The sequence below is a fragment of the Colius striatus genome, chromosome 1 (genome assembly GCF_028858725.1).
Source record: "Colius striatus isolate bColStr4 chromosome 1, bColStr4.1.hap1, whole genome shotgun sequence".
In the NCBI taxonomy this organism is placed as follows: domain Eukaryota; kingdom Metazoa; phylum Chordata; class Aves; order Coliiformes; family Coliidae; genus Colius; species Colius striatus.
This window is the reverse complement of record NC_084759.1, coordinates 31,667,796-31,695,111: the sequence shown is the minus strand read 5'-3', so window position 1 is coordinate 31,695,111 and position 27,316 is coordinate 31,667,796. Positions and strand designations below refer to the sequence as shown.

The window sequence follows — 27,316 nt, the reverse complement described above, 5'->3', positions numbered from 1 at the left end:
TAGTAACAGGACAAGGGGTAATGGGATGAAGCTGGAACACAAAAAAGTTCCACTTAAACATAAGAAAAAACTATTTCACTGTGAGGGTGAGGGAGCCCTGGCACAGGCTGCCCAGAGGGGTTGTGGAGTCTCCTTCCTTGGAGGTCTTCAAGACCCAACTGGACATGTTCCTATGTGACCTGATCTAGGTGAACCTGCTTCTGCAGGGGGGTTGGACTAGGTGATCTCTAAAGGTCCCTTCCAATCCTACCATTCTATGATTTTATGATTTTACTGAAAAAAAACAGATATGTACTATTCTGAACACAGATCGTGTACAGTTTTCCAAAGGTATAAGCAAGAAGGTGGAAAAAGCAATGCAGATTTAAGTCCTAGCAAGGCTTCACAAGTTTTCACATCCAACATACTCAAATTAAGTACTTCACCAAAGTGGCAACACAAAATGAAATCTCACATGAAATGTTACTGGGGAAGATGAAGAAGACTGTCATCTGTTCCCCTTGCATAGTCTGTCATCACCTTCAGCAGGCGATGCCCATGTAGCATAGCCTTTCTGTGGAGAAATTGCAAGTCAGGGTGGAAAAAAGAATAGGAAAAGAAAAGTACGGAAATCCACACCCGGCCCCTAAAAGAAAAGATCACTCTATCAGTGTTTCCTTTTAGAAACAAAATACTCTCAAGGTAACTCAGTGGGTAATTTCTCTTGCTAAGGATATCCTTGTCTGAAAGTTTTGAGGCTTCCACGCTAGATGGAGAAGCAAGCTGAAGTACACCTAATTCTACAAAGGAGATGTGGGAAAACAAATATCAAAAAATCCACAGTCACTAACCCTTTCCTTTTTATTGCTTTCACTAATTACTCTTCACTACTAAAAACTAATTAACACTAACTAATTAATAAGCTAAACTAGTTAAAATAAATAATGAATAGCCAATCAACTAATGATTAACTAATAACTCTTTGCCTTCCTTTTCAAACATTCCGTGTTAATTCTAACAAAAACCAAATACAACTTTATGCAACGAGCCTGTAAAACAGTTTGAGAATCAATAATCCATCCCTAAGACTGGATCAGTCCAGCAGCAGCAAAAAAAATCGCCAAAACCAACAACCACTCAAATATCTGATCTATCAATTCTAAATAAAATCCTGTGTCAGTTGCTGTTACTTCATATTTTTTGAATGCTCAACAGGATTGTTATCATCTCTTCACAAAGGAATGGTGAAGACACACCCAAAATGAGCATCAAATCCTGAAGAAACTTCAGAAATATGCCCTTAAAATTTAGTAAGCACCTTATTTAATATATACAAGCATGCACCTTGATAGACATTTAACAAACTTCTTGTACCTCAGAAGGCAGACTCATACTTACTTGTGCATTTTCATAAAACAAAACATCAGGTACTTTCATTTTCTCGGTTGAGTTATAAATTGGCATCGTCACAGACCCTATCTTCAGAATCCCATTGTTTATTTCACCTATGTATTTTTCAGGAAACAAGCAAATGCATTACTTACAGCATCCTCTCAGCAGACATGCAATCAATCCCCAACACTTGCCAGTGATGACTTACAAATTCTAACAAGGCTGTGCATCTCAGTAAATTATTTCTATCTAAAGAAAGAGAATGCTTGAAACAGCATCCCTGAACAAGAGGTTGCATTATAATGAATCTGAATCTCTTTTAAATTGAAAAGAAGTCTATTACAGTAAGTAATGGACAGGTAATCTTATGGGAAAAGTACAATAAATACCAGGAGTTGTGACTGCTTCTTTGGTTTATTATTGGAGTATCACTAACACCATTAGGCTACATTTCTCACTCTCACAAATATTCTGCTTGTTCCACTGGGGAGTGGGGTGAGGAGGAGAGTGAGTGAGTGGCTTGCGTGGGTGCTCAGCTGAGCACCAAGGACAAATCACCAACAAAGTATACGGTTACTGCTGATTCTCCCTTTGAGCACTGCATTTTTGCTCAAATGGGTTAATGCCAGAACGTGGACACATTTCACATTTTGGTGAAAACTGGCTAAACAGGCACTTGTTCAAATAGTCTTCAACTACAGCTCTGAGGTGAAAACACATTGAAAAATTTCTTATATTGAAAGAACCGTATAATTTTGTCCTTGGGAAAATAAACACTTATTATAAACAATAATACTGTGCATAAAATCACCTTTTTTTTTGGCCAGTAATTTCTTAATCTGGTATGGTGTAAAAGTGAAAATAGTCCAATTTCTAGACAGATACTTTTAGTTGTTCACCTGTTATTCTCTATGGTTCTATCTTTATGGCAGGAAACAGAAAAGTAAAGAAAATTCAAGGAATGTGTCCAGATTGGCAAACCAGAATAGTAAGCAGGTAGCATCACACAACTTGTAAGACTTCAAATTATTTTATATATTTTTTATAGATATAAAAAATGCAAATCCAGACATAATAATACATGGACGGCTGGATATGTTTATGTGTGTGTATATGTACATACACATACATATAGCTGTGCATTTATATTATACTGCATATAATAGATATGTGACTATATCTGTATTTACTCACATATTTTTGTATATACATACGCATAAATAAAATCTATTAAAAGTGAATCTGTATTAATTAAAACCAAAGATGTTTTCACTATTGCAAAGATCCAATAGTAGAAACATCAAAGTCAAATATGTCACAAAATTGCAAATAAACACACAGAAGAATGACAGTAGAGATAACTCTGGAGAAGTAAAGGAAAACTTTAGTGAATATAAGATGGCAAATTCCTCAAAGAGCGTGGCCTGACAGACGATATGGAAAGATATACAGCTAGCATGAAGACCAAGGGTCATGTGGGAGAAAAAGGGCAGAAGCCACAACATATGTTTGCTACTGCAAATGAGTACTGCAAATTGAGTGGGATAAGGTAAAGAAACAAAGACCTGCTTGATGAAGGTGACATGTAACAACTACGGCAATTTAAACAGAATAAAGAGAAAGGAAACTAACAAAGTATGTACAGGAATGAATGCAAAATGTAACCCGAGACTTTTACAAGAGTCCCAATGAGAAAAAAGTAAACAGTGGAAAGAAGCAACAGCAAAAAGACAGAACAGAGTAAACTAAGAACAAGCCAAAGCTGTAACTAGAGAAGAATAATTATCAAAGCTGAAATAAAAAAACCAAAACAGTCCAAGAAAGCTTGAGGCCATGGACCTGACAGACTAGGAAACAGAAATGTTAGAAAACAAAATTCCATGAGCTGGGAATATAGCAGACAATTCAAACATATCAACATACTGAGAACAGCACTGTGCTTTGATAGATCAAATTCAGAGGGATACAATTGGAGCAAAGTATATTTAATTTTGAGAATAATTAATACAGCTTTATATGTTCAACTGAGTAACATTAATGAAGAGTAGAACAAATGATAGCAGAATCTTACATGTGTAATCCTTTCCCTCCAGTTTCTTCATGTCATCTAGACTTGTCTCAATACCAGAATCCTGCAGATTTTGATGTAAAGCTGATCTGGCAAGGTTTGGTAAAAACCTAAATGAAGAAAAATAATAGGGAGGTTGTATTTTAAAGTTTTCAGTTTTCTGTAAACTAAAATCAGTATGAAGCTTTGCTTTGAACTCCAAATCCAGAATGTCTATTTCTTTCACCCTGAAATTGTCCTCCACATTTCACCTGTCCCTAAGGAGATAGTGTGGTTCTGCAATTGCCAGTATTTAGGGCTCATTTTAAAAGGCTTCAGTGTTATTAAATATTGCAACAGGGTTGCAACGTAGAATGGATTAGAACTGGAAGTATGTAATGTCCTGGTTCCACTGCCCGGAAGAGTTACCATAGAAACAATGTTTTTTTGGAAATACCTTTTCTCGTGACTAAGTTCACTTGGATCTCAGATTCCGCAGAGAAAGAGTGAGCTCTGTGATGTCTAGAACTAGCTCCTTTATTTTTCTGATACTTTCTGATAATTACAATTTCTTTGGAAAAAAACCCCCTCACTAAACAAAAACCCTAGTAGTTTATAACTTTTCCACATACAGTTTTTACAACTGAAATCAAGCCTCCACCAAACCTCATCATACTAGACATTAATGTAACTCTGAATGCTTTGAGACAGTGGAGAAATGTTGATAATAGTAACCTAATTTATATAATGAAATATCTTCATGAAGATGAGAAAAGAGCATAAAGTCATTTCTACTTACATCCTAGGTTTGAGAGTACATAGAAATACTTCTAAAGAAATGACAGGCTTTAAGGAGCAGGACGTATTATCTATCAAAACACATTAAAAGCTATCTTGCATGTTAGCAACTGACCAAGAAGCTCTTCTAACTTCCACCAAAACTAGCACTTCTACCTGGAAAGGCAGGCTTTATTAACAGCATGGTAAAGGCTTTCATCTGGATGTTGTGACAGTCGACGACAAATTCGCAGTAGTTGTCGAGTAGATAAAGATGAAGCCAGTGACTGTGCCTGTCAAAAAACACAAGGCAGTTTCATTATTTGATCTCTGGGACTGGATCTCAGGGATTTAAGCCAAACAAATCGGGAGAAAAAAGTAATCTGAAAGGAATTACTTCAACTTTGCTCCTAATTCATAGGTGCTTTCTGTCTCCTACGGCAGCTTGTGTTTTTTCATCTCCAAGCTTGCAATTCTGCACTTGTTGCAGTAATTCAGTGTCATGAAAATCACAATGTCATCAAAAGATTTGCCTTACGATATGACTTCATAAGCAACAGGAAGAAAAACATGCTGATAACTGAATTTTATTTGCTATACAAAACCTAACACTAAACAGTACTAACAATGACAAGGAGGTTAACCACTGTAAAAGGGTCAATGTCCTAAAAATCTGAATGCTCTTGACAAACTGAACATGAGCCCCACATGTAATGCTCTGGCAAAAGTATCTGGCAAGATTCTTGGATATATAAACAAGACAACACTGGGCAGCAGTAAGGAGATTGTATCACCTCTGCACACGCCTTCTGGGCGGGCCGTCACTGGAACACTGTGTCCTTCTCTGTTGTCCACATGTTAAAATGAATGCTAAAACTGGACATGATTCAGCAAAGAGTTACAGAAATGATTCAATGCCTGGGAAGGCAGACGTCAAACCAACACAGCAAAATTTAAAAACCAAACAAATAAACAAAAACAAGTGACTATGTATTAAAAGTGAGATATAAAGATAGAGAAAGAAATCATTCTATAATTGTATCTACCGGATGAAGGTAGCTAATACAAACAGGTCCCTGATTTCAGCAGGAAACACACAACAATGAGTGTGATCTGATAAGTCACGCCATGCTTTGCCTGGGTCAAGTGAAATATTTTAATTAGGTGATTTCAAAATGTTTTGGTTTTGTTCATATAAATGATTTCTAACTGCATTACAATTACTGTACTGTTTCAATTGGAAAACATCCTGAAATTTGTCATCCAGGGGAAAAAAAAAAAGATAAATAAATGCAACACTTCATAAATTTCAGAGTCTTTCCCCCCCCCCCCATCCTTAATATTTAAGCATGAAAAATGTCTTAGCACCAATTATTTCCATTGGAAAACTGCAGTTGTGAAAGACACGTAAATATTTATAAAAATATAGATCAGTTTTATGAAACTGTACAAAACATTTCTCAAATGCCAAGAACACAAAGGATATTACTTTTTAGCATAGCTCTAAGTAATGAGTGAGAATGATTTAGATTGGGCTATCTGCAATGATTACTACTCCTGCTCTTCCTGCTTTCATTGACAGAAGATCGTGCAGCATCTTCTGAACAGTCGTAGTTTGCCACTCAGCGTTATGGACAGCGATGTAAATGACAGCATTTCAAGTGTTACTTCAAGACCTACTCAGGCATGTGTGAAGCATGGGCAAGGGAGAGGGGTGAGTGCTGTACCCTTGCTATGCCTGCTCACTAGCCAGAACCCTCAGTGACTTTGGAGATTATGTTCTTTCCAAAAGCACCTTACACAGGTGAGAATTTCCCAAGTAGATTAAGTTTTGGACGGCAAGCAATCCTTCTAACTCACAACCTATAATACCACATTAATGGAGAATGGTAGCTGTGCATAGTTACGGAGGTAGCCTATTTCCTATGTCATACCATCTTGCTAAGTCCAACCACTAAGGACACGGACATTTTACAGTCTAAATAATACATAGGATCAGATCCTGCACTGAAATAAATGAGCATAGAAGACAGGATCACAGAGGAAAAGTTGTGTTGTATCTTCTGAATACTTGCAACTGTCAGTTTTGGGAAAATCTCTACCTCTTTTCTCTTACCTGTGGCTTTGTTTTTTCTTTTCTATTTATATCAAACAACTGTAAACTGTAAATTGGGTTAGTGACAGTCTTTGTAATATATATCTATGAAACATCTAATTCAACAGGATCTTTATTGTGGTCTCTAGATTCTATTGTAAATCAAGCAAACAATTACAATGACGCAGACAATGGTCACAGGCTGAATTGTCTACAGGTATTCTATTGTTAACAAAATCACTTTAAACAACGGTTAATATTTCAGGATAATCTCTGGCAGAGCCTTACTTACTTAGGCAACTCTATAAATAGCCTGATATACCTAAGGCACACATTTCAGCTCTCCGCACACACGTGCTACTCCCAACATGCCTCATGTCACTGCTGATCTACAAGAATTCTCCCTCAATCCATACTGTGATTCACTTCTCATCCAATATCAAATATTTAGTTTAGATATTTCACAATGCTATAGATATCCAAGTACTTCGAAAGGAGTTTTGTAATGCTCTGCTCAGGCATGGTATGTCTTCAAGCATTTAAAAAATATTACATTTATACATTGGGTGTAGAAGGCTAAAGAGATAATAGTAACATCAAAGTCAAGCATTTAACTTACTTTCTTAAGCTCAAAAGAGCTCTCAGCTTCTTAAATAGCAATATCATAAAAACTATTAACTCAAAATAATGAAAACTAAGGAGAATGGATTACATTTGCATACCAGTTAAACTGTTGGACTCCACTAAAAATGTTTTACATTTTAATTACGTTTAAAACATCCAGTGCTTTAGTTGCCATAGCAATGATTTCTGGGGTTTTTTCACCGTAAGTTGACTGTATGTTTGAAAAGAATGTTGTGGTTACTATGTCAGAAAAACTTATTTTTCTTGACAAGACTGCTTTCATAGAATAGCCTGTAGCAGTAACGCAGACAGGAGTTCTGGAGCTTTCCCTTTTCCGAGTCTTTGCTTTTGCTCACTGGTATTTCACAACGGCTAGGTAAGTTCCTACTGCCTGAAAAGCCCCAGTAATTTCAGCTATCAAAGTTCCACTGACTAAAGCAAAGTATTTGGACACACATGACTATATCCATACCTACTATAAGGCACTTCAACTGTGTTTCTCTGTGAGCCATGTACTGACAACATGTACTGTTCTGCCTGACTTCTCTGGGATTTGGGTAACTTCCTAAAACCTTTACTTACGCAGATTCTAAAAATGTACATCATAAATCAAAGAAGTTTACAGTACGCAGCGCATACATGTCAGCAATAATTTTCTGGGGTTGGTTTTCCAACCAGGCAGCCTTTGAAATAACACTATAGCTTAGCACGCTTCACTCAGGCTTTGTTAAAACAAACAGTTACAGCAGAAGAAAGTAAATCTAAAAAAAAAAAGAGAGGGGGAGGGCGTGGACTCACTGTGGTGTCATTTATCTCCCGAAGCTTGTGTGTTAATGACAACAACTGCTCCACAGCAACACTGGGTACATTTGGAATCTGTTTGAAAGAAAAACAGTATTAATCTTGCTGCAAGATATGCAAGTTCCATATACAGCTACGCCACGATGCAGTGAGCATACAGTTGCTGCACTTGCTTTATATCAAACAAAAAGGAATACAGTTTTGACAAAGGACATTTCTCTATTATAGCATCATTTAATATCACAATAAAAATGCTAATTTATATAAATACCCTTAAAAGATTAGCAGATATGCTGCTTTGATTAGCTTTGAAAATTAAGACTCATTTGAACCTGCTGGACTAGATGATCTCTAAAGGTCCCTTCCAACCCCTATCATTCTGTGATTCTGTGAAATAGTAATATATCTTTTATGTAGTAAAGAATCATATTCAATAAGCAACAGTCAATAAGTGCTTAAAATATTGGATGTACTTACCATTTTTTTAATAACTTCCATTTCTTCACTCTTGCTTAAAGACCGAACGTGATGAAAAAGAAACAGTGTGAGAAACTCTGGACCCAGCCATTGCTGGGTACTACTTCCAATCACAGGAGGTTCTGCTAAGACCACTATTCTGAAAGAAGGATGGATAGGAAAGATAGACCTGCAAAAAAAGAATTTAAAAATGTATTACCTGGCCTAAACAGTAAATATCAAAAATAATTTTTACAATAGAAGAAGAAAAAAAATATTACTGTATTAAATCATATCACAATCTACTCAGATCTTTTCCAATGCAAGACTGCATAATATAATTTGCAATTCAGTATTTTTTCTTAATGCTCAGAAGGGTTCTCAACTGTAACAGAAACTGCATGTCTCAAAATTAACAAATACCAGCAACTACGCTACAGTCTGCTGTGTTATATGTCTGAAATTGACACAACTCGTTCATGTGATGCACATTTACGAGAGCTCTACCTAAAGCAGGATGTCTTGCAGGCAAATTGGGGAGAGAAGATCGACCAGAGCTACAATAATCATACAATCATAGAATGGTAGGGGTTGGAAGGGACCTTTAGAGATCACCTAGTCCAACCCCACTGCAGAAGCAGGTCAACCTAGATCAGGTCACATAGGAACATGTCCAGGCGGGTCTCGAAGACCTCCAAGGAAGGAGACTCCACAACCCCTCGGGCAGCCTGTGCCAGGGCTCGCTCACCTGAACAGTGAAATAGTTTTTTCTTATGCCTTAATGTTATACATCAAAGACCAAACCAGTCACCCTTGGCTCACTTTAGAGCCTGCATGGGGACACAGATCCCTCCAATGGCAGACTAAGAACTTCAGAAATGCCCTACTGGGTCCTTCCATCTACCCATCTCACTATGTGTTCTGTCTCTGATTACAAGAGCTGGAGCTACTCCTTGGAGAAAGCATACAAGTCTAGTCATGTAGTATTAGTCTGTCCTCCTTATTCTCACCCAGCACCCACAGTGATATCTTCAAAGACACTGGAAGGTAGATATCTATTTGCTTTAATGGCTGTTTACCCACAAATTTGTCTAGTCCCTCTCTGAACTTCTTTATCCTATCTGCTTTCACAACTTCCTGTCGCAACAATGCACTGTTCACAGTCATAAAAGGTACTTCCATTATTATCATTGTTTTGTGTGTATATGGAACTGACCAGCTACCTTATTATCCTCTAATTCACATTATAGGATTTGGTGGATAACAGTCTCTTAGACACCTGCCTATTTGATCACACTGAGGATAATGAGAGCTTACTGTGATTAATACAAACTTAAATATGCAACTATGTGTGTGTTAAGGTTGGAGAAGACTGCTGTCTCTATTTTAGTGTCTTTGCCTTCTTCATATCTTTTGTCTCCCTTATCTATGTAACATTATCACCTCTTTGGTCTGGGAACTCAATGGTACATTAATCAGCATAACTGCATGATTTCTAGAAGCATCGTAAATAATAGATAGTAACAAGACAGACACAAAAGCCGGTCAAATTGTTCAAGGAAGGTTCATTTTCAACAATTAATTTCCCCATACTCTTATTAAAATAGGAGAAGTTAATTTGGAAAAAGCAAGTGAAATTTAATTAGACAGCTTGTGTTGCTAGATATGCCTGTTATCATGTCATTTTGCATATAAACTACTACATTTGAAATCAAAACATTTGAAGGCATGTTTTCCTCCTGGTTAAACTCAGGGAGAAGGAAATGATGGCATAAGCAAGAAAATCTGAAGACAGACTATGACCATTGAACATAAACTAACAAATCTACTGCATAGTTGGCTCATCTGATCATCACAATGATAAACCTGTGATACAACAGAGTGATTATAGCAAACAGTTTCTTGTACCAAAGCAAACACGGGGGTGGTGTGAGTTATTCTCAGCTGAAAGTCATAAGCCTAGAAGCTAGTCCCTGAGTGATAAAAATAGACGTCTGAAAACATCACATGAAAGAGGAACCAATGGGAATGTCACTGTCACTGAGCATAAAAGAAGGTCAGGGAACAAGTAGCCAAGATGTTATAGAAGGAAATGTTTCCTAGATAGGATAAATACATACACTTCCAGACTTCTCCCTCCATTACTAAGAAGAAAAACAACTCTCTTCCAGAAATACACCAAACACAAAGGACCAATTCTGTCCCTTCTGCAACACCACAAGTGAACACAAGCAACAGTCCCCTTTCCTTAGGAATGGAAACACATTTCTCTTGTACCATCTTTCATATCATTGCTTAACTTGCAGGTTACGGTGGAGACAGATAGGGAAAAACTCAGGAGTAAGGGTAGAGGGAAAAGTGGGAGAAGAGGAGATGCAAAGACAGGTCAAGCTAACTTGGTAGTAAGTTAAAGCCACTGACTTATTCTCTAGACTTGGACATAACACATCATTGATGTAGATTTCCAGTTTGTAAATGTGAATAAAACTACTTGGCTACTTTAAAAGCCATCAGTTTGGACTGATGTTTTCAATGTTGAAAATGTCAAGCTAAGTGTATTACTAAAATAAATGCCACAAATGGCTCAATCCTGCAATGCTCTGAAAATTTCCAGCTACCACCAGCACAATTGAAGAGCTTTACAGTTGTTCCATCATGTTAAGTCTCTAAAGGAATATAACGTGGAGCTCCTACCTGGTATTTTATAAAAAAAGAAATCTTTGATATCTTGTGCTCGTTACAGATATATAAATGTCAAGTAAGTGTATCTTGTTAAAACTTGACACCTTTTAAATTAATGATCCTCAAACATAGCGGGAAGAGTTGGTGTTATGTTGATTAATACAAAGAGTCTCTGTCCTTCTCTTTCTCAAATGTTTACTGACAAGATGGATAACAGAGCACTCTCATAATATGCATGTCCTTTTGACATCAGTGTTTTAACTCCAAAAGGATTATCGTCACTGCTCTCATGAAGAAGATCAGAAAACAGTCTGTTCAGGGTGATTTTAGGGAAAGATTTCCTTATTACTGACATATGGTTTGGCACAACTGAAGCTTCTCTGGAGAAAAGGGACAAAAAAAAAAAAAAACCAAAACAGAGTGGCATTTCTAATGCCCTCTTGCAAAACCAAACTATTTTTGGTCATCTCTTCTTGTAACATGACTTAATAAATCTCTTTTACTATCAAATTTTATGAGTTGGAAATTGTTATAATACTAGGACCACAATGACTTACTGTTTTCTTGCTGCTTGTCTTAAATGTCACCACAGTCCAAAATTAACAGATTACTTTATCTGAGAATTCAATAAGCTAGGGGAAAAAAATTCCAACTCACAACAAAAAATGAAGTAGAACCTAGAAAGTGTAAGCACTTAAAAGCTTTTACTGCTTGTAAAAGCAATTCACTCCCTGCCACATTTTATATTTGCCTCATGTGCTGTGTGTTACCTTTCAACCTAATCACATGGAAAATAATCCACTGTCTGCAGAGCATTAAAACTACCCATGCATTATGAGTGACTTCTTTTAGCTTTTGAATAATCCTATTATATTCCTACTTTGAGATTTTCCCATAATAGCTGCCCTTCTGCTTACCACACCAAGAACTTGTCATCTCTGTGTGTGTTGCAAGGGGGGAAATACACCCCAACAGGTTATAACACTGTGCCATAAGACAAACCAACACTTCACTGCTCAGTTGTAAAGGCTGTGTTCTGCCTTTACAGTCTTAGTGAAGTAACAGATGATCACAGGAGAAACTACATGCAGAAAAAGTGGCACAAAAAGTTCCACTTAAGTATAAGAAAAAACTATTTCACTGTGAGGGTGAGGGAACAGTGGCACAGGCTGCCCAGAGGGGTTCTGGAGTCTCCTTCCTTGGAGGTCTTTAAGACCCACTTGGACATGTTCCTGTGTGACCTGATCTAGGTGACCCTGCTTCTGCAGGGGGGTTGGACTAGATCTCTAAAGGTCCCTTCCAACCCCTACTATTCTATGATTCTATGAAATCTTGGATATGCACGATACTTGAATGCACTTTCTCTTAATCTCTAAACCTGTTAAGGAAAATCAATCACACAATCATTAAATTAATGAGGAATCAGCAGATTTTATTTCCTTATATGTAAAAGATGTCTAAGGACCATCTGTCACTCTCTGTAGGTCAGCTTTGGATTTTTTCTTCTCCTCAAACTCATAAACAAAAATACTTCATTTCCTCAAATAAGCGAATGACATCTTACTGTGACTGCTAATTTAACTACACAGCCAAATTGGAAGGAGAAAAAATAGAGGAAAAAGTACTATGTGCCTACTGCTAGCTATCTTGTAGCTCATAAACTTTCAGCAGGTCAAGGAGTATCCCAAAATCTAGCCAGGGCAAATTAATGTACTGCTTGCACTTGTCAGTGTTGACTGACATACTGCACCCATTGGTCTGAAGCCTTTCTCAGAAAAAATGCTAGTAGACGTGACAAATGTAGAACTGTAAAAAAATAATTGTGAATATATAACTCAATAAAAATAATTAATAATATTTAAAATAACTAACATCATTTAAGATAAGAATACATTCTATTAGCTCTTACAAAGGAAATAGAACTTTCAAATGCAGTTGGATAAAAATATAATTTACGAATAATAGTATTTTAACCTGTGAAACAAAAATCCATCGTTACTTTCCTCTTTGTCCAGCACCACTAGCAACACTGCCATGGTTTAAGAACATTCATATTCTCTACTGTAATACTCTTTACATTTGCACACAGAGGTATGTGGTTTCTTTAGACCATAGTGTGATCTGAAATATCACCTCTTTATTTAAAGAAATAAACCCTCTTACCAGGATTGGTAATTCAGTGATGGATTGTGCAGTATTCTTTCTATTCTACTACATATCTGAGTATTAATACTATTGAAGCACTAAAAAGCAAATACTAAACCAGAAAGATATTATTTTTTTTTTTTTTTACTATTGAATATTTCCATATAGCATTTCATAGTATTTTCATACAGGAGTATTAGTACAAATTGTGTCTTGCTCATCTGAACAAAACTTCTCCATTAGTATTTCAAAATTGTCTCTTAGAAATGGGAAAAATCTTTGGGTGTGACAAATCCTTTTACAAACACAGAGTGAAAAAACAAAAGAAGCTTACAGAAGTTTTGGCTCATTGGTTAGGAATAGTACTCCTTTACTCTAAAATAAATGTAACTGGAAATTCTGGTTTAGAATTCCGTTTACAAAGTACTGAGTCCAAGTAGTCTACTGAAAAGCATTATCATAACCATTCTATGATTCTATGATCAATTGTTCTTTTCCATTATGAAAGATGTGTTTATATTATGTAACTTACAACAGGACCTGGACAACTCATTACTGACTCTTGGGGGAACAAAGAGTAACAGTAAGTTATTTTGTATTCATGAATGATTAGAAAAAGCACAGAAGACAGAAACTGTAACCTATCCCACAAATAGTCACTACAATCAAAAACACTCATGCACAGCAAAGCTGATCCAAGTGTGGTAGGGGAAGCTCACTGTTTTCAAACATAATTTAGAGCTTAGCAACTCACAATACACTATGGTGCAAACTGTAAGGTGGCTAGTTAAAAGCAGTACATTGCAATCTGAAGGAAAGGAAGACAGCCTTCAGAGTAAAGTAAAAAAATAGACTTTTGGAGCCTCTAAAGTAGTCAAAAGCAATGCACAATTAGCACCAAACAGTGGAAATAAAAAGTTACTCAATGACACTGAAGGGAAGGAAAGCATGTACAGAGGTGGAACAGTAAGAAGGTAGAGCTGCAGAATAGTCATTAAAGAAGACAACTTGGATGATTCTCATGGTATAACAGATAAGAAATGTTGAAAGGCAGTCCATTGCTGAAACAGACATAGTTAGAACAAACAGGAAGATGTAGGATCCAGATGTAAAGTTCTACTCTTGTGAGAGAGATCTGATCCAAGAAGAGGAGTGGTACTGGAGATGAATGTATGATGAACTGTCTTGATTTTTTTTGAGGTATATTGGCATAAACTAAAAGGTACCATGCAGCAAGCAAAGCAGCACGGTCACTGCCATTCTGCCCGAAAGCACTTTGGACAAGACCATGAACATGAAGCAGGAAGGAGACTCATACAGTGACTAGATGTATTGTAAAGTAGTAAATATGATGCAAAGTTGGGATACCATCCAAGAAGGATCTTTGGAGGTTTTTTGCTTCTCAAGTCTGGGCCTGATAAGTGGAACACTTTCCTGATATGTACTACTTCAGTCAAATAAAACAAACGCAGGAAATGCTCTTCTAACTGCGTGTATGGTCTCAGCAGTGTGTATACAATTTGCAACAAGTAGGCTTAGACTACTACAGCTCCAAAAAAAAATGCTTAAAATTATGTTTATTCTCTTGATTTTTAAAAAAATACTTTAAAAAAACCTCAAAATGCAGTATTTTGCATCAAAAGGGAAACAGAAATTACAAAACAACCAGGCAGAAGAAGAAAAACAGCTTTTCTAAAGGTTGGACTATGAGGAAGGTCAATGAAAAAAAAATAATATCCAGCAAGACAATTGAGAGAAATGGGGTGACACATCATGAATGAATCTCTACTATGACCACAGGCCTCTTCAAAGTTTGGCCACAGGCATCCCCTGCAGTGCAAATATGACATAAAAGTTTACTTGTTTTTTCAAAGGTTAGAGCCATTTAAGAATGACAGTACGTTTACTTCCTTGTATATTAGTGAATACTAGGTTGCATTTGTTTTGACATAATCTCAACAATATCCCTCCCATGAAGTAAAATTGGTTAGTGCTGCTTGACTATGTATCAAGTATGGACTCTGAGGACTAGAAATGTTTCTATCTGTGGAATGTTTCTAGCAGACAAGTGGAAGTGAAGAAACAAAAAGAATAAGCATAATGAGTCCCAACCCATCCTTAGGATTTCCTCCCCCATATTAGCTGTAAATCAAATACCAGTTTTCTAGCTAATGAGACAAAATAAAATAACAAGTTGCATTGAATTCAATTTATCTTCCAACACTGTTAATGTTTCAAAATTAAATATTAAATACATTTATGTTTTTATGTACTTGTAATTTCTCTTCAATTTCCTAATTCCTTCTGTTAAAGGATATTCAATATTTTCCGTCCAAGCTCTCTAAACAGGATATCATTTTCTCATGCCACAGAAAAAAAAAAAGCTCACAAGGAAACTGACATTAAAAATACGTTTCTCTTAGTGATTAGAAGCTTATTGAGGGAAGCATTTTGCATCACATTTTTGTAACATAAAAAAAAGACTAAGCTCTTTATAGGATGAACTGTTGTTTGCATTCTGTAGTTGTAGCCAACACTTTACCTTTCTTGTAGTTTCTCATCAGAGATCTGCAATTCCTCTTTTAAGTTTTGGTATCTATCTTCCCTTAACAATCTGGTGCCGTCATAGAGAGTCAGTTCTCTGTCGTGTATTAGTCTGTTTGAAAAGAAAGAATAGGCTTTGTGTAGCCTTTGATTACTTTACAAAATACTTAAAAGAATACTTTTTTTAAAAGCTACCTCAGTCAACACAAGTCATGTAGCATACCTGTTTTGTTTCTTGAAGCAATATATTCAGTTTGCTTTAGTGATTAACATACATAGAGATCAGCTTTTTTTTTATGCTGAAGCTCATTAGATTTAACACATGAACGTCAGAAGAAAAATCAGGAGGCAAAACTAAACTGATTAAAAGGGAAAAAACAGGCAAGTGTAATTCTCTCTTCTGCCTTTCTGCATATACAGATAAAATTAAAGAAGGCATAAAATGTTTCTGCTACAGCCTGCCTTTAAAGCTGGTGATGTCCTTTAAGTTTCCAAAAGGCAGTGTATGATGCAAGCACATGAAATACTGAAAAATTGGTCTGACAATATAGATTATTATGTTATTATTAACCTAGTATTTGCTATTACTACTTCTCTTCTGAAAGTTTAGTTTCTACTGAATTATGAAATAATATTTAGAAACAGTTCTTTGCAATCAATATAAATTATGCTTGTACATGTAACTGTAATGATCACATTTTATTTAGAAGCAGAATGAATTCAAAGTATTTTAAACATTTTCTGAAATCTTGCATTTTCAAACCATTGTGCAAATGTTACTAATTTTTAGATTTCATAGGTTTAGAGTAAAATCTAGCTCATTCCACAATTCAGCCATACATTCTGTATTTCCAGAGAGCTGAAATTTCCTGTATTATTATCGATTCACAATGAACATGCAAGAATCACTACTGCTTTAAAGTACGCAAAGACTGAAACTTCAGTGCTTAGTTTGATCTTTATTATATTCTTGAAGTTATAAAGCCATATTCACTAAAAACAACTTCTAAGTACTCATGCACTCAATAAACAGATCACGCGCACCCAACTTATCCTTGATCACATCCTGACCTTTGAAGCACAGCTAGAGTGCCAGGGTTAATTCGATGGATGCCATCAAGAACAACAAGCTTTCCTTCCAGGGCAGCAGTAACAAGCGGTGATGGCCTCCAAGCAGTGTCTCCATTAGGAAGAGTATACCTTTGCTGTAGCAAATCTCTAGCTGTCATATCCTGTAAGTATAAATTCATCAGAATAATATCTCTCTGCTCTATATTCTCAATCTAAAAGTACCTGCTTTCTCCTTAAAAATTGCATTGTTTTTCCTGAGCATATACACAGGAAAGATTATCAGGAAATTTAAATTACTTTTCTAAAGCATATTATAAATACACACACAAATATACACATATGCTATGTTAAACAGTCTTTGGGAGTTCTAGACTTGCCAAGATCACCTCTTTGAAACAAAAGGCTTTTTTTGTTCCACTTAAACATAATGCAAGCATATGACAACCTGTACACAGCTTTGTGTACAGAAGGGGGCAGCAATTTACACCTGGAACAAACAAAAGTCAGTTATATCATATAGAAGTCACCTGAAAGAGCAAAGATTTCATCATTATCTTGAACTAACCAGCACAACATTCCACCTCTTGGGAGGAAAATGCAATGGAAGCATTGGAGAATAAAGGATAGAGTAAGAAAGAAGTCAGTAATACACAAAGTACCAAAAGTACCTAATACAGCACAAAATAATGCTTAAGGGATAAAACAAAAACCAAAGGCGGAGCCTCCAGCACACACATTTTAGATGTTCCATTGTAGTAGGTAAGCATTTGAGCAATAAAAGACCTAATAGCTATTTTGTGACCTGGAAGATGAAATTACTTCCTCAGGCTGTGAATACAGCTTAATCTAAAATTAGATGAAAAAAAAATTTTCTATTTAGCTGTAGCTTATCCATATGTCCTTCTGACAACTATAAACTCTTTGAACTTTAAAGAATAAAAATAGAACACATTACGTCATGTGGCCTGAATCATTTCCTCTTTCTACATTTCCTTAAAAGTCTTAAAATAACAGGACAAAGTCTTGTTCTTTCAGTGCTTCCACATTTGTATCATTTAAAGCCCCATATTCAAAGCCACAAAACCAGACTATACTTTTACTGGTGTATTTCTTTTTTTTGTTGTGTTTGCTCTCTCCTATTCTATTAATGAATTAGAACATGATTAATGATGCCAGAACATGATACATTTTTATCAAAGGCAGAAAAAAATCAAAATGTTTTAAGGACTTGTATCAGAAGCATGCATTTAGTAGCTAGAAAATGCTGTGTAACTGAACATTTAACTAACACACCACAAATGTACAGTATGAATCAATAGAGAGTCTAGTATGTTGTATAGAATGTCAGTCTGTAATTCCAACAACCACTTGAGAACCATGCAGTCATTTTCTGGAGATAAAACTCAGAAGTGTATTTTGCTGCAAAATAATTTCTGAGATATAAAATAAATGTTTATACTGTAATTTAAGTGGTTGAATGAGAATAAACTTAGCAATGCACTAAAAAGAGCTATCATTTGCTAACACCTGCATAGTTTCTGTAAGGGATTTGGTTTATGGCTAAAGACCTGCCCAGTGATTTATTCATTCTACTTATTTATTCTAAGACAATTTTTATTATATATTATTTTTAAAATGTAACATTATGAGATATAGAGTTATAATACTCTGGCAGTAAAAATCCCTTCCCTTGGAGGGGAAGTAACAGAAATATATGCATTATTTTTTTTCCCCTTCTTATTTTGGGCAAAGTCATAGTAACATTTTAATTTCCTTGTGAAACAAACCATTTATTTAATTCGTAACATTCACTCTAACTTATGTGTTTTACATTGTGTTGTTTGTTTTCTAAAATATCTTGTGTACAGGAACGAAAAGAAGTTCAGGAGAAAAAACAAACAGAATAACTTCTGTTCTGCTTCCCTCAGCAGCTATAGCAATACAAGCCTTCAGTCTAGCCATTTTTCATGGTTTGTAATGCTAATCATGTTCTTGGCAATTATGAGGTGAAAAATCCATCTTTCCTGCTTTTCATGCCAATTTGGACTCATATTTTGTTAGTATTTCTCAAATAAAAGACTGGAAGGAATTTGCTAAGAAAAATTATGAGCTCATGCAAAAAAAAAAATCCTAGAAACAAAAACATCACAGTACACAAACACCAGTAATGTGCTTAAAAGACTAGTTTTGCTGCAGAAGGAAAGCAGCAAGTTGCTAGAAAATTGTTATCACTTTGCATGTTGCTTTTTTTTCCCTGAAAACTTCTTTACCCCCCCGAAAGTCTGGGAAGAGAAAATGCTTTATTTTAAACAATTTAAACCAAACGTACCCTAACGTATCCACAAAGAACTGGCTGGCTGCTGCTTCTCATTTGCTGTCACTTAACTGCATTAAGAGACAATTTAAAACCAAACCTTTCCTAATTTGGATGTTTGCTTTGTCAGCACTTTGTCTATGTGGAATTGCACATAATGAGAAATCTTTACAATGACGTCAAATATCATAAATGTGACACAAATTATTCTCTGAGCCAACTGTTAGTATAAGAGATGATCTATGTGCTCAAAAGTTTTGGGAACCTTTGGTTTAGGTAAACTTGATTCTCATCTCATAACTTAAAAGCCTTTAGAGGCTGTGAAATCAATATAAAGAGCTGTGCCTTTTCACACTATTCAAGTCCTTAAATAAACTTCAGATGGAAAGAAGGATGAAGGAAATATGAAAACTAAAAGTAAACACTATGCATATATAAAAAAATCTAAGAATTCATTTCTCCACTGAGTCTGAAAAAAAAACCAGTGTTATTGTTTCAGATCAAGGATAAGTGCCCCACTACTTTTGTACCGGCTGAAACTATTGGAAAATAAAAATGAATCATAGGTCAAATAAAAGCCTCCTTACTTTTAGAAATGGACTTAGGACAATATGGTGTCCTAATAATAATTATTATTATTAAATTTATAGCCCTAATTGCTGAATCAGTACTGTATTAACTAATACATTTAACATTTGTTCTGTCATTAAATTATCCTATTACTTTGCTATGGAAAGCCCCTAATATGTTATTACATATGTTAAGGAAAACAAATGTATTCTTGAAATTTATAAGATGTATAGGTAGAATAAATTCAATCTTTTTTATACACTGCTTCTTGTATAAAATTTTAGAGACTATGTAAGACATTGTACATGGTAAATATTTATTCATATTGATACACATGTGGATCTTGCATAGACTTGCCTACACAGGAACATACAGCAAACCATGAGGTCATAGCCATCTATTTGCCTTAGCAATACTGTTTGATGTCACCAAAAAGCCTCTCTATAAAAACCCTTTGGACTTGACCAAACCCATGTGAAATCAAAGGAAAGGTTCATTTCAGTGGGAAATACTTTTAACCCTAGGCCTAGATTTTATTTCTGTAGGAATTACAGATCCCTCAAAGAAATATGTTTACTGAGTAACTAATTTCACTGTCAGCTCTTCTCATGTGTCTCCAAAAAGGAAGTCTTCTGTTTCTATTCAGTGAAACATCAGATAGGATGTTGAAAAACAGCAGCCATGTTTTTAACTACGTAATTGTCTAATTTTGCTGGTGAGTACCAATATTGTATTCTGTGAAATAAAAAAGTTCGGGTGTGCCTGATCATAAGCAGCTTTGTAAAGGTGCAAGAGGTATTTTCCTAAGATGATTCAAAAACATTTTCAAAGTGAAAAGTGAAGAGAGAAGTATGCGTGCTAGCTGGACACACAGTCCTGGCTCGGAAACTAAGCACCTATAAAAATATACCAGAAGGTAATAAGCATTGTCAGAAATAAAGATACATTACTAGGAACATAAGATTGCATTGACAAGGCTATAGAATCGAAATCTGCTTGCACTTGGCCATGTCAGAGCAGAAGAAATGCACACAGGTCATTTCCCTGACTCCATTTACGCAGACACAGTTTTAGAGTCTGCGCTTTTATCGGTTGAAGCTGTAGAGGGAAAAGCAGTGGGAACCTGTCTGGAGAGGTTCTCAACAGTGCAAAAAAACATTAAATGGTCTGTCATTGTTTTTTCACCATCAGCAATATTCCCTTTTCTTATTTTCTCTCACTTCACAGAATCTAGTCCAACCCCCCTGCCGAAGCAGGTACACCTAAATCAGATCACACAGGAATGCATCCAAGTGGCTCTTGAAAATCTGCAGAGAAGGTGACTCCACACTCTCCCTGGGCAGTCTGTGCCAAGGCTTCCTCACCCTTACAGTAAAACAGTTTTTCCTTATGTTTAAATCTTTTTTTTTTGTGTTCCAGTTTCTTTCCATTACCTCTTGTCCTGTCACTAGACACAACAGAAAAAAGGGATGCCCCAAGCTCCTGACACCCACTATTTAGATATTCGTAAATACTGAGATCTGCCCCCCCCAGTCTCCTCTTGTCTGTTCCAACCCCTCAACCTCACCAACCACTTCTGTCACCGTCTCTCCCCATGTGCCACTGCATTTTCAAATCAGCTGCCACTACCATTTCTTCCTTTGGAAGTCTCCATGCTGCCTGAGGAAAATTTAAAGCAGCAAAGAGATGGAAGAAAGAGACAAATATATTGCATTAAATTTGATGCTAATGTTCCCCTGCAGCATTGTCCATTACCACTTACAACTTTAAATCCTGTGATATTTCGTGTATTTTGACTCCCAAGGTCATGGGAGATGCTTGACTTCATATTTCATTTGAGAGTGTTTTCATTCCTCAGGGTTATGGAGAAAACCTTACATGTGTGACTTCTGCTGTGAAAAGCTAGCAAATTAATCTGTTCTACTTTTAATCTTGTAATTTTTCAGTTTATGTCATGAGGTTAGAGTGTATCAAGATCTAAGCTAAATCTTTCCAGGCACTTACTGAGTGACCAGTGGCTATGGGAGATCACTGTTAAGTATGACAGAGCTTCGGGTTTGCCAAAAACCTTTAGTGCTGTGGTAACGTCTGAAGCACTGTCCAGATGAAATCAAAGGGAAAAACTTGAATGTACAGTAAACTCCCCCTGCCATGTTTACCACACTCTGAAACAAATGAGAGTTCTAAAACTTTTATTCAATTATTATTCTGCATGTCTCATTGTCCTGGAACTACTTCTACTACTTCTTTGTTCATCTTTTTGATTACAAACTTTACATTTTACTCAGTAAAAGCATCCACTCTGTCATTTTTTCAGTTACTGTAAATTCTTTCTTCCAACTCCTGAAAAATGCAGCTACAGAAGATGCTCCTTGACAGCCCAAGGATGCCCTTACAACTTCTCCAGTTCTCCCTTATTTTCATTTTACCCCATGACTGCCATTTTAAGGCAACTATGTCAACCACCTGTGCATGTCTGAAAAGCTGTTAATGCACACTTCGCCCCAAGCTTATCTTTAAATTCATATGTGTACCAAGACGTAATATAAATAATTTAGAAACAGTTAGGCTGAGGGTGGAGGATTACTCTGTTATAGCATCTATGAATAATCAAGTTAATGTTCATTGAACGTAACATGTACATATTACATTTAAACTCTAGCCCTCATTTTGTACTTCTAGGATGCAGCATTTTTGAACATGGAACCTTATCTTCTAATCTCCACTGCAACACACTCCCGCCACAACTGTCATCATCAAACTAAACAGAAATGTAAAAAAAAGAGAAGGCACAGAATTTATAACATGGATTCAAATTCCATGTGTTAGGTATCAGAAAAAATAAACATGCAAGAGGATATTAAGTGATCTTGACAGAAGAAATATATTAAAAAAAAAACAGAAGAAAGATTAAGCCTAAGCAACATGAGAAAAAACTTAAAAAAAAAAATCATCAGAATTCTCAATACAATAAAGAAACTGTCATCCATTATAAGAAAAAAAAAACAGTGTTGATAATGGAGAACTTCATTATAAGATTAAATAACAGATGGACAAAAAGAAAAAGGAAAAACAAAAGGTACTACTCAACATGCATGAATTACAAATGGTCACTACTCTGACCTAAAGGCAGGAAACGTACTTCAAAAGGCAAAATCTAACATGGAGAAAACAAAAAAGACAAAGTTTTCTTTATTACCCTCCAAATCACAGAATGAGTTTTCAATACTCTGTGGCTATGAGAAAAAATACTGTGTTTAACGATTCTCCTTACATTTCATTTAGACTACCACTCCTTCACATTCAATAAAGTCAATAAAACTGAGGGAAAGGACTATCAGGGCCAGTTTATATGTCATAACGTTGTACATTGTTGCACAGTACTCCCTCTATTTAGGTATGCAATAAGAGATTTTACATGAACATTCTTAATAGAGAGAGTAAAAAATTATCTATCAGGATCAGAAAACTTTGCTATCTTCGAAATCTTCACTATCCTTTATTTATTTTAACCCACATCAGTGATTATCAGTGATTTTAAAAGCTGCAGATGCATATGAACAGAGCTGCACCTTTAAGAATCTCTAAGACAAGAAAATACACAAAGAACCAATATCTGGATATTATATTTTAGATACTATCTGAACAACGATAATCAGTTTACTTACCTGGTACAGCATGATGGGTTCGATGCTGTATCCTAGTATATCAGCAAACTCCTTAGCAATAACTGTTTTGCCACAGCCCTAAAAAGTTAAAAAAAAAAGAACTAAGTTACATTCTAAGGAACATGGACAAGGAGAGAGAAAAGAAATGTAAATTCTTACTTTTCCTCCAATTAAACACATATCTTTAACCATATGGGACTGCATCATTTCTGCCAACAGTTGATTATGGCTGGAAGTCCTTATGAAAGTATCTGATTGAGGATGCTGTTTTAACAGCCGAGTTCCAGCTGGAACCTATAAGGAAAAAAAAAAGAAAAAGTGAAATAAGCTATACTGTAGTAACTCTAGGATTGGTATGGACTGGGTTACACTTCTCCAAAACAACTGTGTTTTTTGCTGGAGATTGTTACCCATCAAACTTATATCTTTCATTTAAAAAATATTCAATCACATAATTTCTAATAGACAAGCTCCTTCACACCTCCTTCACCCACTCTTCATGAAAAAATCAAAATGTGAACCAATGCAATTACATCATTGGGGTCTGTACAAAACTTAAGGCTGTTAGTGGTAGAGATAAAATATAAAAAGCACCAACACTTATTGCTCATCAGAGAAACACGCAAGAGAAAGAACAATTTGTATTGTGAAAATCTGAAGGAGCTATTTTGACCAGAACTTTGAAGATGTTAGGGCACTTGCCCTATTTTCACTTCCCATTTTAGCCTAGTCATCGTTTCTTTCAATAATTATGCCCTCCTGCTCCTAAACAAGATATTCTGCAGACCTACTTTCAGAAGGTATCACCTTCAAGTAAAACAGAAGCAAAAATCTTCCCCTCATTCCCTACAGACTCACCTTTTTCTGACAAATTCCCATTTGCTGCTCGTCTTTTCACTTTGTCATAGTATATAATCTCTCTCTCTGACTCCCACTAATTCACCTTTACAGACTCTCTAGACTCTCCAAATTTAACATTAACAAATTCTCACATCGGCAGCTGTTTCCTGAATAAGACCTTATTTCACCACCTAGGAGGTCAAACTTCATTTGAAGAAAAGCAAGCTAATCATATTTGATGTGATCACTTTTGTTGCATTTGCCTAACATCCTGTGTCAGAATGTTACTAAGCACTCATTGGATTTTATTTGAAGTGTAGACAAAAACAGGCTTTTGTTTTTATTATAAGACAAAAAGCAACAGCAAGAATCCTGTAAGTACTCTCTGTGATTCTGCGTACATTAAACAAGAACTTTAGAGGCTTTTCTTTCATCCAATCTTTAGTATTTCTTTTAATACAAGAAAGGTAAATGAATCACATGTAGGAAAGTATGAGTTTATCTAGAAATAAAAACTTGTGTATCCATAATCTAATATTCCAGTATCTAAACCCTTTTCTAATAAATAAAATGTGTGTTACTCTACTAAAAATATTCAGTGCAAATGAATTTTAGTATAAACTCTAACAGACAAAACCTTGCTGAGTTAAAAACAAATTAATGATATCTAAAACCATATATAGTTTTATAAGTATGTGAATTCATACCTGGAATGTCACCTCTTTTTTACCGATCTGGACAGTTACATCAGCCTTGAAGGGTTTGTTTCCATACGCACTGTCTACTTTTGCAATCCTTCTGGGAAGCAAGTGGTTTTTGGAATCCTGAAGCTCAAAACGCTATAGAATCAGGGGGTAGAGGAAATTAATTATTAAATATATCTTCCTGGTTTGGAAAATGTTCTTTCTGAAAACAAGGCCAACAGTATATTCAAGATTAATTGCTTGTGAAGTACCAAATCCATTTACTTCAACTTTCACTTCACATTCTTGATGGCTTGTATATTTTACATTTAAAACCAAAGCAAAAAGACTGTATACCATCTACTTATCCTGACTGTAGTGACAGATGTAAAGTGAAAATGTCATATAGTGACTTTGCCAAGTCTTAGCCTGTAGACCAAAAAAAATAAGAGAAACAGATGATAGCCTTTGGCATGTGTAATAATAGATCACCTACCTCTGTAGGTCATTATAACCAATTGCAGATTTAAACATCTGCCTACCAATAAAAATAACCATCAAACATTATGTTTATTTAGCTCCCTAGCCTTATCATACAATGAAAATTGAGGACAACCTGTACAAATTAAGCCTTCAGCATGTTCTGGGTATATCAAAGGACAAAAAACAAAAATTGGGACATTTGTCTTCCCAATCTTCTTCTCGGTGTTAGTCTCTATTTTACGCTGTATATGGAAACTATGAAAACCATTTTAGAAATCCTGCTAAAAGTCTTTTTTTGGGGGGACAGGGAAGTCCTGTCAGGGGGTTTTATGTACAAAAAAGCTACTGACTAAAATTATTGAACTCATAGAGCCATTTTATTTAACAGAGTGAAAGCTGAGTAAACAAAAGAAAAATGAGTATTATCTAATTCCTTAGAATATTTAGAAAAAAGATTTTTTTTAAAACAGAAGTCACTAACATAAAATAATTCCTCAAAAGCATGTACTTTTATTACTAGTAGGATTCACAGTACCATCTATTAAAGTTTAAAAAGAAAACTGAGATGCATTCAATACTAATACTTTGGCTCTTCAACACTTTAAAATTTCCATTCTGGAACAGGAGTCTACAAAAAATCATATTTAAACACAAATTTAAAATAAATGTGCTTTAGTAAAGCACAAACGATACTCTTATGGTAACAGCTACCATTAAACCAGAGATCATTAAATATTTCAACAACAAAGGACAGGAATGCTTACTGAGTAGCATCTCAAAATATGGTTCTAAGAAATGCTGTAACTATGATTCCATGAAATGAACTACAAATGTTCTCACTTTTAGGTTCATTAGCAAGTTGTAAGATTCTTATTAAGTTAATGGCACTTTGGATAGGGCAAAATTGCAAACTGCTTGTACAGTAAAATCCCTTAATCAGTTACCAACAAAACAAAGTAATTGAGTAAGCAAGATTATCCGCATCAGTGGCCTCCGTATCAAACAAGGAAGATTTGGAGACAGCAGCAACAGAGCTAGCACACAAAGGCCTTGGGAGTCTAGAATCATAGAATGGTAGGGGTTGGAAGGGACCTTTAGAGATCATCTAGTCCAATCCCCCTGCAGAAGCTGGGTCACCTAGATCAAGTCACATAGGAACATGTCCAGGCGGGTCTTGAAGACCCCCAAGGAAGGAGACTCCACAACCCCTCTGGGCAGCCTGTGCCAGGGCTCCGTCACCGTCACAGTGAAATAGTTTTTTCTTATGTTTAAATGGAACTTTTTGTGTTCCAGCTCCTTTCCATTACCCCTTGTCCTGTCACTGGATACAATAGAAAACTTCTAAGGTGTTTTTTGTTTGTTTTTTTTCCCCCCTTTGTTCTTTTTTAAAAAATGTGTCTGAGGGTTCTGCAGCTAGCCTTTTAGACCCTAGATTGGGATAATGAAAGAGGACTGTCTATCCTTGTGTGGATTGTTACTGAATATATACAACTTGAATTGATCTAACTGAACTTGTACCATTTGTTCATCATGGAGGTGGTACTGAACTGGATAATGTAGTAATAAAACATGTTACCACATTCAGACCTGGACAGAGAAGCAAAACAAAACTGTGGCTTTCAGAGATAGCTAGATCTCTTGATGCAGTTCTTCATTTAGAATTATGACAGCTCAATATGAAAGTGGCATGAAATCGATGTATAACATATTAAACATACTTCTGCCTGAGACAGAAGCAACTCCTTCTATACAAAGTATAAGTTGATAGCTGCAAAGGAAAAAATACTTGTGGCTTGGAAGGACAACTGTTGAGCACATATAGTATCACAAAGTTTGGGAGATATTTAGAGAGCCAGAAGTGGGCAGCCTCATTGCCTTAGACTATAAAGGAAAGAAAAAAGAAAATACTAGCCATCAAAAACAAGGGAAGTGGTTTGGCAGTCTGTAAACATCAGGCCACATTCTTTCTAGAAACATGTGAGAAAAGACAAACCATAAAAATTAGAAAAAAGGAAAGGAATTCTGACCACTTGGAAGTAGCTAATAATCAGTAATGTCTCAGTATAGAAACTACAAAGAATATGCTGGTAATCCAGCTGGTAAAAGGAACAAAGAGCTTAAATGAGATGTATTTGCAAAAAGCCA

At 35.8% G+C, this 27,316-nt stretch overlaps 1 protein-coding gene across 2 annotated transcripts in view; it reads right to left on the bottom strand.

Annotated features, from left to right (window-relative positions):
- Positions 1-27,316, bottom strand: part of VWA8 (von Willebrand factor A domain containing 8) — a 182,687-nt gene that overhangs the window by 112,579 nt on the left and 42,792 nt on the right. For both annotated transcript variants that reach the window (XM_061995180.1, XM_061995190.1), the window contains exons 10-19: positions 24,713-24,844; positions 23,325-23,459; positions 23,166-23,243; positions 16,614-16,774; positions 15,541-15,654; positions 8,193-8,361; positions 7,713-7,790; positions 4,373-4,488; positions 3,443-3,549; positions 1,378-1,484 (exon numbers count right to left, since the gene is read on the bottom strand). In XM_061995180.1, coding sequence (XP_061851164.1) covers positions 1,378-1,484; positions 3,443-3,549; positions 4,373-4,488; positions 7,713-7,790; positions 8,193-8,361; positions 15,541-15,654; positions 16,614-16,774; positions 23,166-23,243; positions 23,325-23,459; positions 24,713-24,844 — 1,197 coding nt within the window. The remainder of the gene's footprint in view (positions 1-1,377; positions 1,485-3,442; positions 3,550-4,372; positions 4,489-7,712; positions 7,791-8,192; positions 8,362-15,540; positions 15,655-16,613; positions 16,775-23,165; positions 23,244-23,324; positions 23,460-24,712; positions 24,845-27,316) is intronic.